The 16365-nt window shown below is 34.1% G+C and overlaps 3 protein-coding genes across 5 annotated transcripts in view; 1 reads left to right on the forward strand and 2 right to left on the reverse strand.

Moving 5' to 3' along the window:
- The first annotated feature begins 931 nt into the window (after window positions 1-931).
- LOC124436386 (NACHT, LRR and PYD domains-containing protein 12-like) overlaps window positions 932-16365 on the forward strand; it is a 42114-nt gene continuing 26680 nt past the window's right edge. For 2 of the 3 annotated variants that reach the window (XM_046986300.1, XM_046986302.1), the window contains exons 1-3: window positions 9049-9181; window positions 9298-9502; window positions 15667-15754. The gene's annotated coding sequence lies outside the window, so the exon portion shown is untranslated. Of the gene's footprint in view, window positions 1130-9048; window positions 9182-9297; window positions 9503-15666; window positions 15755-16365 lie in introns of those variants that run through there. The other variant, XM_046986301.1, reaches the window with a different exon arrangement.
- On the reverse strand, window positions 7547-8290 carry LOC124435998. Its single transcript, XM_046985925.1, has one exon. The coding sequence runs from the start codon at window positions 8288-8290 to the stop codon at window positions 7547-7549; it is 744 nt and encodes a 247-aa protein (XP_046841881.1).
- LOC124435999 lies at window positions 8561-10116 on the reverse strand. The gene is made up of 3 exons (XM_046985926.1): window positions 9622-10116; window positions 9157-9513; window positions 8561-9046 (listed from the first exon to the last, which is right to left on the reverse strand). Exons 1-3 carry the CDS (start codon window positions 10114-10116, stop codon window positions 8561-8563), a joined length of 1338 nt encoding a protein of 445 aa, XP_046841882.1.

The raw sequence follows: 16365 nt of genomic DNA on the forward strand, positions 1-16365 counted from the left end.
ATTAGAGATCTCTAACAGAAAATAAGAAAAGAATAACGCTTGTTGAAAGTGTTCCTTATTCTCTAGATAATACACGTGTTATTATAAACATAGAATAGATAAAATACAATCATTTTCAATTATTCATGTTAATAGATTACAAGCATAGCAAAGATCATGTAAGACCAAAAGACACCGCAGACAAAATGTAATGTACAAAAAACTAGCTAAAGGTAATTAAAGCCATAATTTTTAGAGGAATTTGTCTTCGATTAGACAAAGCCGAAATACTTCCACTGATTTCCTGCTCAGGGCAAATTCTTGTTTGTCATTGATGTATTTGCACGCAAAGAACTTTTTTGTACTAATTCAACAACGGCTAACATGTTTGTTGTATGTTTGCTTTTTCTTAAAAACACCCATTTTTTATGATGCCTATTTTTGAAGGGCATGCGAGGAGAAGTATTGTATTAGTATATATTTACATGACTTCTGTATGGAGTTGTCCACTTTGAAATAATGTTAATAGAATCGTTGGTAGTTATAACATTTCTGTACATTTCATGACGTTTCAATGTCATTTTTCACAATGTCGTGTTATATATATTTATAAACAGCTATATAAATTTTATAATTATTCAAGTACAGTGTTTAAATAATTATGATATTCACTTTATATAAAGATCTTAGATCTTTTGTTATTTTCACATAACGAAAACAAAATCTTCGAAAGGATAATAGCCTGTATTATAGGTGTTGTGTAGTTTTCGCCCCAAATAAAAATAATTCTTGTGTGTTGCCTAATGGTAATACCAAAACATAAGCTTCCGCACGAAAACAAGCTGAAAATAGCTCATGACACTTCACCAGAGTTCCTTTTGGTTTTTGCATCTTTGATGGTCACAACAACAAAGCCAATATCACATTTTAATTAACGTCACAAACGATGGGTGGTCACACTCTTCAAGTTTGGTATAGACAAAAGAAAGGTCAAGACCATTTTTGGCTTGGACTAACGAGCTTTCTATCAAAACGTATATCCTTTCTGTTACAAAGTAAAGAACACAAGAAGCTAATTTTTGGTAAAGGACTTCATACATTACAGATCTCTAACTGAAAATAGGAAAAGATATACCCTTAAGGCCCAAAGGTTAGTGAAAGTTTTCCTTATACTCTCGATAATACACGTGTCATTATAAACATGGCATAAGAAAGTAGAATCAGCATTCAATTATTTAAGTTGAAAGCTTACTGCCACATTAATATACTCAAGATCATCTAACACCAAATAAAAAAAGACAAAATGTTTTGTACAAAAAAACACAGTAAAAGGTAGCTAATTTTGTTAAAATTGTGACAGGAAGTTGTCTTTGATTTGACTAAGCCTGAATGCTTCTACTGATTTCGTCAGGGCGAATTCTCATTTATCATTGATGTATTTGTACGGATTCATCTCTTTTTATAATAATTCCTAATGTGAGTTGCATATTTTATTGCTTATTTCATGTTTGCTCAATCTTTCTCCAAAAAGAAATGAAATAACATCTCTAACGTCTTCATCATAAGATGTTTCCAAAGCAGCTGTAACCTTCTCAAATTCGACTTCCATGTCACAAATTAATTTTTCCACCAGCGATCGAAGCGTTGGCGTTTGTATTTGTGCATTTTGCGTCGCTGTAAGGCAGGGGTCATTTTGAGGATGAGGATCATTTAGTGAAAGTAAAATCGCAGAAGCAATTGGTATACAATGCTCAATTTTACTTTTACAGTGCTCTAAGCCAAGATGGTCGTTTCATACTAACGTTTGTTGTGTTTGCCTGAACAGATTTTGAAGAGTATGTAGAAATTCTGTGAGTTCGTTATGAGTTCTTCATGAGATATGAGTCTGGGCATGTTGCCAACTGATTTTGGAACTTCGAACCAATTGTGTCCTCGTATGAAGTTAACAAAGCTATTGATATGTACTCAATAAGTTTCTTTCAATTTATGACTGTCCCGTTTGCCCAAACAATTGAACTGATTTCGGTCGCTATTTTCTCATTTGTCAACATTGCGTCATCACTGTATTTTAATAATAACAAATGTTGCATGGTGTGAAAGTCAAGAGAAATGCAAGGCTCTTTATTCCCCAAAGATAATATTGAAATATTAAAACTTATCTTATTCATGAAATTTAAAAATGCAAAACTTTAAAAACTCTATTGCATTATATGCTGAAATTTACATGAGTTATTTATACTTAGTTAACAATGTGAGAATGTTTACGAGTTACGACACACCGTGGAATTTGAATTAAGATGATGCAAAAAAGCAAGCAGAAATCAACTGAAATTAGAGCATCACAAATCTCAACTTTTAAGAGAAAAAAATAAAAAAATACCATTAAAACAGTTGCTTTCCCCCTCGAAACTTTCAAAATGCAGTGATGACACAGTGTTGACAAATGACCAAATAGCGACCGAAATCAGTTCAATTGTTTAGACACATTTGGCAGTCATAAATCGAAAGAAACGTTGGTTTACTGAGTACATACCAATCGCTTTGTTAACTTTATACGAGAACGCAAGTGGTTCGAAGTCCAAAATCAGTTGGCAACATGCCCAGACTCATATCTCGCTTTAAAAGAAAAATTTTCGCAATCAATTCGATGAAACTCCTTGGTAATTGCCTTGTAAACCATTCTTTGGAAGCTTTTTTAAAAATAACGCATCTTAACTAGCCGTTTGCATAAAATTTGTGAAAAATTGGGAATTAGTACGATGTCGTACGAATTTGTTTTGAATATACACGGTTTTTGCCTAATTACAAATTCCTTGTTTTAAAGATTCCGGCTTTTCTCATTCCTTGTTTTAACGATTTCGGCTTTTTTCATTCTTTGTTTTCGCATCCCTGTTCCCTTCCTCGCTCCCTTCTAGGATTCCTCATTCCTTGTTTGAAAGATAGACATAAAATAATTTTTGTTTGTTGCAAACAGGTTCAGTTCAGTTGAAATGACTTAGCTATTATCAAACCATAAACTTCCGCCGCAATATAAGTAAAAACTAGCTCATGCTGGTTTTCTCCCAATATTGAACGTTTTGATCACATTTAGTTTTTATTTAACAGTCTCATACAGCGGATTTATCAAAGATAGCTAGATTATCGTTATAATCATTCGCAAATTCAGCCGTCGGGATTTTCTTTAGCTAATATCATATTTAATATTAAGGTCATGAACAACAAGGTGGCCACAATTGTCAAACTTAACTGTAGCTTCGAGACCTTTCTTGGCTTTGAGTCACGAATGCTCCATTACAGCATTTATGCTTTTTTTACAAAGAAAAGAAAAAAGCCAATATTTGGTAGAAGATATTATGCATTAGAGTCTGTAACAGAAAATAAGAAAAGAATAACGCTTGGTGAAAGTGTTCCTTATTCTCTAGATAACACACGTTTCACTATAAACATAGAATAGGTAAAATACAATCATTTTCAATTATTCATGTTAATAGATTACAAGCATAGCAAAGATCATATAAGACCAAAAGATACAGCAGACAAAATGTAATGTACATAAAACTAGCTAAAAGTAATTAAAGCCATAATTTTTGGAGGAAGTTGTCTTTGATTAGACAAAGCCGAAATACTTCCTTTGATTTCCTGCTCTGGGCAAATTCTTGTTTATAATTGATGTATTTGCACGCAGAGAACTTTTTTGTACTAATTCAACAACATCTAACATGTTTGTTGTATGTTTGCTTTTTCTTAAAAACACCCATTTTTATGATGCCTATTTTTGAAGGGCATGCGAGGACAAGTTTATATTAGTATATTTTTACATTACTTCGGTATGGAATTGTGCTCTTTGAAATAATGTTAATAGAATCGTTGGTAGTTATAACATTTCTGTACATTTCATGACGTTTTCAATGTCATTTTTTCGTGTTATTTATATTTATAAACAGCTGCATAAATTTCATAATTATTTAAGTATAGCGTTTAAATAATGTGATATTCATTTTATATAAAGATCTTAGATGTTTTGTTATTTTCACATGACGCAAACAAAATCTTTGAAAGAATAATTAGCCTTCAATATAAGTGTTTGGTAGTTTTCGCCCCAAGTAAAAATAATTTTGTGTGTTGTCTAATGGTAATATAAATTAGTTGCAAAAGGAAAAAGGAGTTATCAAAACATAAACTTCCTGACGAAAATAAGCTGAAAATGATAGCTCATGCAAATTCACCAGAGTTCCTTTCGGCTATAGCATCTTTGATGGTCGCAACAACAAAGCCAATATCACATTTCAATTAACGTCACAAACGATGGGTGCTCACACTCTTCAAATTTAGTATAGACAAAAGAAAGGTTAAGTCCATTTTAAGCTTGGACTATTGGGCTCTCTATCAAAACATATATCTTTTCTGTTACAAAGTAAAGAATACGAGAAGCTAATTTTTGGTAAAGGATTTCATACATTACATATCTCTAACTGAAAATAGGAAAAGGTATACCCCCAAGGCCCAAAGGTTGGTGAAAATTTCCTTATTCTCTCGATAATACACGTGTCATTATAAACATGGCATAAGAAAATAGAATCGGCATTCAATTATTTAAGTTGAAAGCTTACTGCCATATTAATATACTCAAGATCATCTAATACCAAATAAAAAAAGACAAAATGTTGTGTACAAAAGAAACCAGCAAAAGGTAGCTAATTTGGTTAAAATTGTGACATGAAGTTGTCTTTGATTTGACTAAGCCTGAATGCTTCTACTGATTTCGTCAGGGTGAAGTCTCATTTAGCATTGAAGTATTTTTACGGAATCATCTTATTTTATAATAATTCCAAATGTGAGTTGTATATATTTTTTGTTGTTTCGCGTTTGCTCAATCGTTCTCCAAAGAAAAACACATTTCGCACAATCTGTACGAAGTGCTTGTTCACTGTTCTCAAACTTCACACGAACGATAGGACTGTATTTTGATAATTATATTTAACACTTTGATATGATATTTACAGTGGTTGTGCATGATTTTTAAAAGACGGAGTTCTAAACGTTGGTACTTCACGATACGGAATACTTAAATTGATCTCGTTAAGATTACGGACAACCGTCAATCCTTAAACTGCATTTTCGAACTTTTTTGCCTTCTGCAATACGACTACTAATTTATCAAATTTGTATGACCAGTTCATACACCAATAACGTCAACTTTTCCGAACTCCCAAACCAACGCATACAAGCTATATTTATAAATAATTATTCGAAAATTGTTTTTGGCTTTTACATGACTTTCATCTTTGTTATACCGTTTCTACTTACATCCTACCGCAATAACGCACTGCGGTGAGGAATTGTTCTCTTAACATGACTATAGTATTTTACATCAATATAATAATATCCGTTATATCTTATAATGTATAATATGACACAGTCACACGCTACATAATTTGACATGACAATTTACAACACACTCCCCACATTGATTAGTCCCACTAATCAAGCATACTCTGTGTCTTCCATACAAAATCAAGAGCAGCGGTTCTCTTGCGTCTACCCTCATGTTTTTCTCCTTTCCTCTCAGTCCTTTTTCATTCTCTTTTCGCTCTCATTCCTTTTCGTCGTGCTGTAACTCGGTAGGAAAAAGCTTTTGGACGGGACAATTGAAGTGAACGACTTTACCGTTTTTAACTAGCCTGACATTAGCGCCTCATTCCACCCCAGCTCTCCCTGAAAACAACTCCTTTATTACACCTGTCGTCCAATTTCCTCTTTTGACATTATCCTCAGAAACAGTCACGACATCTCCCTTCTCTACGAGCCTAATAGCATTGTCCTTGTCCTGCTATGGAACTCACTTAAACCAACCAAAACTCTTTACGCCACGTATTCCAGAAGTGCATCTTTTTTACTCAAATACTGATACAGTTCTTTACAGTAACCCTCATCAGACTCCTCTTCACCAGACCCTTCGTCAGGCATGGACAACAACCTTTTTCCCGTCACCAAATGCGACAGAGTTAGTGGTTCACCACCCACCTCGTCGTTCGTCAATGGCCTAGAATTTAATGTTGCCTTAACTTCTACCATCACTGTCAGAAGTTCGTCAAATGTCAATCTACCATTTCCTAATACATTCTTCAAGCACCTCTTCACTGACCTAACCATCCTTTCAAAAAATCCACCCCACCAGGGAGCTCTTTCTAGATTGAATTCCCACTCTATCCTATTGTTTCCCAAATACCTTTGCGCACTTGCATTATTATAGAGGTTTCCTAAAGTCTTGACTGTTGCTTTGAATGTTTTTGCATTGTCTGATACCATAAATGATGGGGTCCACCTTCTCGCTGAATTCGTCTAAGACATTTCATGAATTGATCCGCAGACAAATCTTAAACTAGGTCTAATTGTAAGGCCCTAGTTACGCAACAAGAAAATAATGCGATGTATACATGTCCCCCTTGATGTATTCTTCACATATAGTGGTCCAGCAAAATCTACCCCTGTTTTTAAAGTCTTTAAAAATGGTTCTGCTTGCTCCACTCTCAATGCCGGAAGGTTTGCTTCGTTCGGTCTATTATATGGTTTACCCTCTAATTTTTTGCACATGGCACACTTGTTGAGAATTGATTTTACCTTCTCTCTCTCTTGTGGAATCCAGAACCATGACCTTATCTCTGCTAAAGTTGCCCTAACTCCGCTATAATGTACCTTTTTGTGGCAATGCTCAACTATTAATTCAGTCAATTGACCTTCCTTTAGTAATAAGATTGGAAGTTGTTTCCTCTTCCAAGTTTGATTCTGCTAGCCTACCCTGACATTTTAGTAACCCCTCATCTTCTACTACCTTGAGTTGTACCTCTAACTGCTTGAACTTATCCTCCTTATTTAGCTTGTGTCATGCACGTTGAACGATAAAATCGCTAATTTTATTCTCGAACACATAATTTTGAAATTTACGTTAGTTTAAATGATTTATTTTTGAAATTTCATTGTGCAACGAAGTCGTCTAAAAGAAAACTACTTCACAATTCAATAACAACATCTCGAATCTATAATGTCAACAACAACTCCTCCCTTCGGTAATAATACGAAAGTGTCAATCACGTGAAATGCACGCTATCCGCAACAACAAAAACAAAGATAAAACAAATGTTCATCACACTCCCGACGTTAATCATATTGATCAATTTATTTCCACGAGTTTTTGCTATTTGACTGTCGCAATAGGTCTCCAATCACGGCTGCAGTTCTTCGTTGTCGGGTTTTCATAGAGTTTTCGTCTTTAGACTAAATTCCACTAGTGGTTTTAAGAACCACGGTATTCGCGGGAGGCATATTCAACTGAAGTGGTATCAGTTGTTGTATTGGACGACGTAGTTCTGACGATAGAGCCTTTGTAGTACTCGCAACACAGACCTTTGCTGCTCGAACAACACCATCCTTACTTACTTGAGCTCGGTAACTCTTGCCAATTTCCACAAAATTCGATGAGAAACATCATTTTTTAACACAACAACATCACCGACAGCTATCTTCTCCTTCTGTGCTCCATGAAGTAAACGGGAAGTCTCTTTGACACTTAAAACAACTTCCAACCATTAATGAACTGATCTAACAAACGTTTCTGATATTTCATCTTTCTGGTTAGTGTTCGATTCGTACTGATGATTTCAAATTGTCGATCACTAGCCGTAAGAGTATGTTGCCATCGGTAAATTAATTGAAATGCAGTCAGAGGGTAAGAAATTCCTTTTTGGTCATCATAGATGTATGTAAGTGGAGGATTATTAATGGTAGCCTCAATTTCTACCAAAATGGTTCCAAGCGCGTCAAAATCCATTGAGGATCGACCGAGAGTTTTCTTTAAACATCTCTTTGTACTTTGTATCATTCGTTCGTAGAATCCTCCTTGCCAAGGTGCCTTTTCAATGATAAATTCCCAATTGACACCCTTAGAAGCCAGTTCGCTTTGTATGTCAGTTGATCTCAGTATATTAGCAACTTCCTTTGAAGCACTTTTGAAGGTCTTGGCATTGTCTGATATTAGTCTAGACGGCAAACCTCTTCGTGAGACAAACCTTCGGAAAGCTTGCAGAAACGATAGCACAGACAAATAACAAACAAGTTCAAGATGAACCGCTCGAGTGGAGGCACAAGTGAACAAACAGATAAATACTTTATCCATTTCTTGATGGTTAGTAGCGTATAAAGGGCCTGCAAAGTCAATACCGGTGTTTGAAAAGGGAGGCTCTTTGCTTACTCGACTTGATGGCAAACACGCTTCCTTCGCTGTTGGAAAGCTATACTTTCGAATTTCTTGCATTTGATACAACTACGCACAACGCCCTTGACGCACTCTCGACCACGCAAGATCCAGTATTTTTCTCAAACGCAATTCAGAGTTTTTCTAATTCCTTCGTGGTATACTATATTGTGACAGTCGCGTATAATTAATTTCGAAAAGGTATGATTAGAGGGCAACAAAATCGGCTGTTTGGCACAATCAGGTAATGTAGAATGGTCAATTCGACCTTCACACCGAATAGTCTGATCATCGTCGAGAAACAAACCAAGTTGTTGAACTCGTACATTTTTACGACCGGCTCGTACACATTGTAATTCTGATCCATAATCTCTCAGCTTTGAATAGGTCATTAGCATTTAACTCAGACGTAACAGAGCATAGTTGCTTTCTTGATTTCTTGATAAACCTTAAAATTTGTGCTGTGACACGAAGTAGTTTGTTCTTTGTACCATATCTGTCTTGATCAATAATTTTCTCCAAGTGGATTGAATTACGGTCAGGAAGCGATGTTAACGTCAACGAATGTGTTATTTGAAGAGGATTTTGTGTTGTCTCTGTGTAGCAATGGTCCTCATCCAATTTTGTAGGTTGAAGATCTTCGGGCCATTTTACTTCAGTATCTTGGAGAAACTGCGGACCATTCCACCAGATTCTAGATCGCACAAGTTCCCTTCCGGAGTACCAACGAGAAGGCAAGTCGGCAGAGTTTATTACCCCAGGGCAGTGTCTCCATTTATAACCACTAGTTAACTTTCTGATTTCATTTACGCAGTTCTGTACATACGACTTCCACAGATTATGATTTCGAATCCAACACAATGTGGTAAATGAATCCGTCCATAGGATAATATCAGGGTACATTTTATTGAAGTCAACGCTTTCACAATCGAATCGACTAATCTTGCTAAGGTATTTGCGCCTAACAATTCAAGTCTTGCTATGGTCTGTCGTTTGATAGGAGCGACTTTTGTCTTGGCTGCTTTTAGATTCACTTCAATTTCACCGTTTTTATGTTCCGTTCGTAGATATACAACTACGGCAAAGGCAAATTCCGATGCATCGCATAATCCATGTATCTGATGAATTGGAGATGAATCGTATCCACCATGGAAGTAACAACGTGGTACTCGTATGTCACTTAATGCCATTAAATCGTGAACGAGAGAATTCCAACGTGATAAGGCCTTGCCAAACAGATCTTCACCCCAATTACTGCCAGAAGAGCAGAAGGTTTGAAACATCTTCATAGTGATAGTAAAGGGTGTAAAAAAGACAATAGGATCGAATATCTTTGCAGATAGCTTTAAAACTGACCTCTTACTTGCAAGAAGTGATTTTTAATAATGCACTAGCTTTTCAAGATCATAACAAAGTTCGTCGCTGTTCTCATCCCAGCTGATTCCTAGAATTTTAAAACGGTTATATTGAGATGTGGACTTAGGTTTTGGCTCTGTATGAGGCAAAGGAGGTTTTACTAACTTGTCTTCCACCATCGTACTTGGTATATGTTTAACATTTGATGACCCCTTTTCATTTCCCAACTTAACAAACGGTCGATCTTCATCATTCGCGATAACATTTCGGACATTTTGCGAGTTTGAATGCCATTTTCGAAGCTTGAACCCTCCCTCGCTCATTAATTTTCGAGATCTATGATAGATGTATAGAGCTTCCTCCTCATTAGAAGCTCCACTAGCGAAATCGTCAACATATAACGACTCGATTAATAAGGAGACTATTTCTGGATCGACATTCTTGTAATTCAAAACGTGGTGACGAATAAACATTGATAATATTGCAGGACTAAGGGTTAGACCAAATGGTAGGCGTCGGAACATCTCCATTGCAATGTCCTAATTTCATTTTGTAACGCATTTACTATCCTTACACTGAATATTTTCTATATATCTCGGCAAAAAAACTTTTCTTACCTAGAAAGCGCTGACTTGCTTGTCCTCCAGATGCTCCACCAGCACAACTGCTAAAGCGTGCGTGACGTCACTGCAAAGTCTATACACACGTCTTGTATCATATTTCTTTATTTATTGACTCCATTCAAATATTCATTCATTATACCGCACTGAAGATGGCATAAGTTTGCGAAACATGTCTGCAATAAAAAATTTAAAAAAAGTTGTCGTTTACGTTAATTGCATCATTTCAATCGTGCTATTACGAAATTAAGGAAATCAAAAATATTTTAATATAAGAACTGACGTTGTGTCATTTTAATGGTTGGGCGCAAGTGAAAAGCAGTAAATATCTTGCTGGATTATGGCAGCCAATATGCGCGGCACAACATGCGTGAGGACATCAGATATTCCGACGCGAGTGACTTTTCTGCATATTCTATATTCTGTGCCTATACCATATATATTTAAACTAAATGACACATCTGAATGTAATCAGAACACACCTTGCAAATGTAGATTATCAAGAAAATTCTTAAATATACGAAAAGCCACTTTTTTCTTTGCATTTCAATTGTACTAGAAACATCTAATTCATACGTGTTTCATCGAACAACAACTTATACCTGTAGGGGCGCGTACGGAATATTGATAATTGTGTAGGCTAGAGTTCAAATTTTCGTGATTAGCCAATTTAAGCTCTTTTAAATCCATTGTTTATTATTCATTACAACATGCATATTTAAGTATGAGCCCTCCCCCCCAAAATTAATAATCAACATACACCCATTTTAGTATATATATATAAACATATATATATATATGCCCTGCAAATAACGTCAAGTGTTTAAAGTAAGCTGTACAAGGTTGCGTGTACACTATACCGGATTCGCTCATCACGACATCTTCATTTCCTTTTAAGGGGTAACTGTACGGAGTAAAGGCTTATTAAGCTGATAAATTTGAACCATTTGATTATGTTTCTGACGTTGTACAAATTCACTGCTTTTTTAGTACAAAGGAAATTCAACTTGCTACGATAGTAATCCGGTATAGTGTAAACGGGGCCAAAGTAATCTATGATAATGCGTTATAATAAACATTTTTTGCTATTGATAATATTGCTCAAAGTTATGGTCATCTATTGCATAAACCAAAACAATAAAAATCATATGCCGTGTCTTTGCTTTATATAACAATCTATTCTTAAGATGATTCGATTTCCGTGACATAAAATAATATCCCACGTATCGACTCAAAAGGTATACATACAGCGCTTAATTTGCCAAGAACGTGAAATGTGAAAACCCGAAGACTTAAACCGTCAACCAGTAAAAGGTTTGTCAGACGAAATAAACTGAATCATTATGTGTGTTTACGATGTACAAATCAGTCCATAAATGTAAATTGTTTGCGATCTATTGAGCTTTTTATACATTTTGAATTAATTATAATCTTGCTATAATGCCAGTAATATATTTATTATAGATTACTTGAAGAAGTATTGTTTAATTGTGCAATATGTGTTATTTCTCGAACTCTGTGATATGATTCAATGATATATATGCCTCACAAAGCGAATTTACTTTGAAAGAGTAATTCTACAGCTAATGTTGAATTGTTCAAATATTTGAGTCATTTTATAAGTATAGAAATATCAACCAGCAAAATGAGCAAACCGTTTATTAGTGATATAAACTTGCATCGCTTGTTATATATATATGGTCTATGAATTTAAAGATTTTCGCGATGTAGCAAATGCTTCTCGCTTCCGTTGGTTTTCTTGACAAAATCTGCCAAATGTTTTTTGGTGATTTCATAAAAGTACATGAGTTAATGAGTATACACGCACTGCAGGAACATAGAGTCGTATTACGCGCAAAAGGTATTAAAACTTACATTTTTTGCACAATTCAATCAATTTTCTCTAAATTTAAAATCAAACATATGGAAAACAATAAAAATCATAAGCAATGTATATGCTTTACATAACAATCTATTCTTAAGATGATTCGAATTCCGTGGCACAAAAGAATTTGCCACGTATCGAAACAAAGGATAAATATCACGCTCAACAGTATAAACATGAAAACCTGAAAGTTTTAACCATCAATCAGTGAAAGGTTTGTAAGACAAAATACACAGAATCATTAGGCGTGTTTTAGGTGCTTACGTACGATGTATAAATATGATCATTATTAGTTACTAAGTACTATTATGCAACGATTTTGTATGCAATTATTTTGTTAATTCGGCCACCATACCATTTGCAACTTTTATAACACTTTTATAAATTGTATGTTAAAAATTAATAATCGTTTCATCCACATAGTATATTTGTGAAATATGTGCTACGAAATTGATTTTGTGTTATTATCAAATGCAATATATATATTTATACCAGACGGGCAAATTCAAATTAAAAATGTTAAAAATAAACTGAGATCATGACATCATTGACTAATTTAAATATTTAAACTGTTTTAGAAGAACTGTTGATACTGGTTAATCTTTGCTACAAATTAATATTGCTCATTACATTTACAGTTTCTGATTATTTATTTAGAATTTTGCTAATTTTAGTATAGTTGCAAATCTGTTTATTTCTTCCTAGGCGCATGGATGTCATACAAATACGTAACAGTAATGAGTTCGCCACAAAAAAGGCCAAAGTTCACACCGAAAACTTATAAATTATTGCAAATTTCCGATAGACACTTTAAATGCAGAATTCACGAACCCCACAAGATTCTGCAGCTCCATGACCTTTGCCTCAAACTTCTTTAATGATCATTTTCTCGCTTTTTATTTATGATGTTTTTGAATAATCAATATGTGTAGGACCTGTATTAGAATTTGTATGCATATCATCTAACGGAAGTTATCTCAACTGTTTTTGGGTAAAATGACCATGACAAAGAACATGGCATATGTGCCATTTGCTCAATCCGGTACGAAAGTCTTAAAATTGAGACCCCCTAAAATGGTAGTGTCGACATTGCTCTAACTTCTTTAAAAAAATAGCAATAACAATTCTGTAATGTTTAAGGTGTTAAGAAGGTTCACTTTTAGGGGATGTCATGAAGGAAAAATTTACATAAGTTTAATTTTTACTGAGAAAATTACCATATACCTGCTTTGGTCAAATGCCAATTTTGCATAAATTAACAAATATTCTTGTCAGAGATTGAATTTTCGTATTTTCAAAGAAAAATCATAAAGGATGAAAAACCACACTCAACTCACTCTAATTATTCGTTATTTCAAGCATTTGACATTGTTTTTGCTGGCATACGATAGAATATATTTCGCATATCTAACTTCTTAACTCACTTAGTCATATTTTGCCGTCTTGAGTGGTTTTTTATTGCCGAATCTTGAAAGTATTCGGCAAATCTTGTACATTTTCTTGATCACTGATGACAAAAATAAGATTTTAACCCCAGTATTGTTAAGTTTGGATGCAATGCAGTGTCTTTTATCTTAGATATCTCGTACACGGACATTCTGTTAATATCGGCGCCATTGCAAAGTGTCGTTGTTTTTTTTGCTCGATAAGTTCCGCTTCATTGATTTCATAAGTATTTTGAATGCAGTAACGAAATACACTGTATTTTAGTACCAATCAAAAAATTAAAACATAAGCTTTATCCGTAAGGGAAAACCTCCAATAACAACATTTAGGACCCTAATTCAAAACACAGCTCTAAAAATAACATGTAGATAACGTGCGAGCTTCGCGAGCATCGCATGCCCCTTGACGGGGGGTGATGTCTTTTTCAAAACTTTATTTCTCTTGTGTGATACAATTGGATTTTGTTTTTGAATTGTATATTTCGTATGATTGAGTTGCCTGTAAAAACGTAACACATAGGTAAGCCGTAAGGTGAAGTGGAAGGAGAACGCTTCGTAATGTTTATTTAAAAAATCTTGATTCAATGTAAAAACATCACCCCATGATGCATGGGTGTAGAAAGATCGATAATTGTGGAGAATACAAGCAAATTATGCCGTATTTTAAATTCATTGTTTTTCGACAGATTATAACATGCATATATGAATATATGCTTTCTCCCTCCCCACCCCCCAATTATCGTATTTCATACGCCTGTATGAGTATACACATCCCCGAGAGAAAATATCATACATTTAATTATTCCCATAAAAAGCTAAGAGTTGTATATAGTAAGCTTGCTGCATGCATTATGTAATAATACAATAAATGCCTAAACAAAAGCCAAAATTATAAGCGTTTCCCTGTTTTCGTAACAATTAGTGAATATATTCTTAAGATGATTTAAATTCCGTGGAACGAAATAATTTGCCACGTATCGACGCAAACGATATATGTGACCCTTATAAGTTGCGCGAGCAATATTACATCTTTGTAACATAAAAAAGCGACATATTATTAGAATATAAAGCCACAAAAACGTAATCATATTTTCCATTACTTGCTTTGAACATCGAAAAACGTGTAACTAAATAAAACAGGCAGAAAAAATCTCCAATCCAGACTAAGTTATCTCAAGCAGATTTCATTTAATGCGTACATAATTATTTAAAGGGATTCCTTTTTTTCTAACACCCTGTATAATGATTTGGATTTGTCGTTAGTATAATCAAAATAATGGAAAAATAGATTTGCTTCAATCTTAATTGTCATCTTGTCACTAACACTAAATAAAAAGACTTTTATTCATTTCTTTTTATTCAAGCTTTTAGCTTGTTACTTGCCTCATGCTGATATGCTTATATAAAATCAAGATACTCTGACTTTGCAATCGACTGCATAAAAAAGATATGACTTCTCTTTTCGATTTTAAAGTATTTTAAAATATTTGGCACAGAGAACGAAAAATAAATATGCTCAAACTCAAATTCTTCAACAAAGAATGAAACGAGCATATTTAAAATAGTGTTTGTCTCATGCTGGTATGCAAATGTTGAATCAAATCCTCTTGTTTTGCAATCGACTCCATAATGCATATAAGTATGTATATACACACTGCAGAGAATGTAAAATAATCCTAGAGTAAGCATATACTTTATGATAATGCATTACATTTTACATTTTTTTTACTTATCAATCAACATACTCTAAATCTCTAAATTAAAATCAAACCTATAAATTATAATAAAACAAAAAAATCATAAACCGTATCTTTGCTTTGCATTACAATCTTTCTTTAAATGACTTAAATTCCGCGGCACAAAATAATTTGCCCCTGGCCACATATCAACGTAAAGGTATGTGTGAAGCTTATAACTTGCTTTGCGTTATATCGGAAAATACGAAAAATTGGACTGTGAGCCAGTAAAAGGTTTGACATACAAAATTCACAGAATCGTTATGCGCGTTTGCGATGTATAATTGTCATCATAATGTAATTGTTCGCCATAAATTAAGTCATTTAATAAGTTTGAATAAATTTTGATCTTGACTGATACCATAAAATCATATTTATTTTATATTACCTGTAGAAACGCATGACCGTATTGTTGAATATCAATTAAAAGAAGTTAAAACTACAAACATCAACAACGATTTGCTAAGCAAAAACAAAACAAGGTATGTTTGTGATGATGTGTTGGTATGTTAAGGATGTTAAATTGTTTGTTAGAAATCATTAGACTATAGTCTAAATAGGATATACATTTGCGTCGTTTTTGAAGTATGGAAATACTTTCAGCAATTCTGCTTATTTTTGCTGTAAACTTGTACTGCTCGTTAAATGTATGGTTTCTGACTGTGAAAATTTGCTAAATTTATTAATGTTGCAATTGTATTTTGTTTCGGTTTGTTCTTATGTGGAACTCGGCGAAATGCTTTTTTGTTTGCATTTGCTTCTTTAGCGTGTTTGCTTTATTAAATTATGTCAGTAAAAAGTGGTTTTCAGACAGTTTTGCGCCCATTCAATTTCATAGGGTTTGTAGAGTATTTAAACAAAGCAAGTTAAAAGTACTATGTAAATCGGTTTATATTTGCTATAGATAAGCATCGCTTATTACAAGAATTATACTAATTTTAGTAATGTTGCAATTATCTTTCGTTTCCATTTGTTCTCTTTACAAAATTTGTTGCCAAATGTTTTGAGGAGGCTACATACAGTTAGGAAGTGGGGAACTATTGACAATTTGAATGCGCACATCGTGCTCATGTCGAGTGGATTTTTTTAAATA

Source organism: Xenia sp. Carnegie-2017, unplaced genomic scaffold (assembly GCF_021976095.1).
Source record: "Xenia sp. Carnegie-2017 unplaced genomic scaffold, XeniaSp_v1 HiC_scaffold_16, whole genome shotgun sequence".
Classification (NCBI taxonomy): domain Eukaryota; kingdom Metazoa; phylum Cnidaria; class Anthozoa; order Malacalcyonacea; family Xeniidae; genus Xenia; species Xenia sp. Carnegie-2017.

Coding starts and splice junctions, on each gene's coding strand:
- LOC124435998 (XM_046985925.1), bottom strand. CDS start 8,290: ATGCAAGAAATTCGAAAGTATAGCTTTCCAACAGCGAAGGAAGCGTGT.
- LOC124435999 (XM_046985926.1), bottom strand. CDS start 10,116: ATGGAGATGTTCCGACGCCTACCATTTGGTCTAACCCTTAGTCCTGCA. Junction 9,514..9,621: donor GTTATGATCTTGAAAAGCTA/GTGCATTATTAA, acceptor ATCACTATGAAG/ATGTTTCAAACCTTCTGCTC. Junction 9,047..9,156: donor CAAGATTAGTCGATTCGATT/GTGAAAGCGTTG, acceptor TCGTATGTACAG/AACTGCGTAAATGAAATCAG.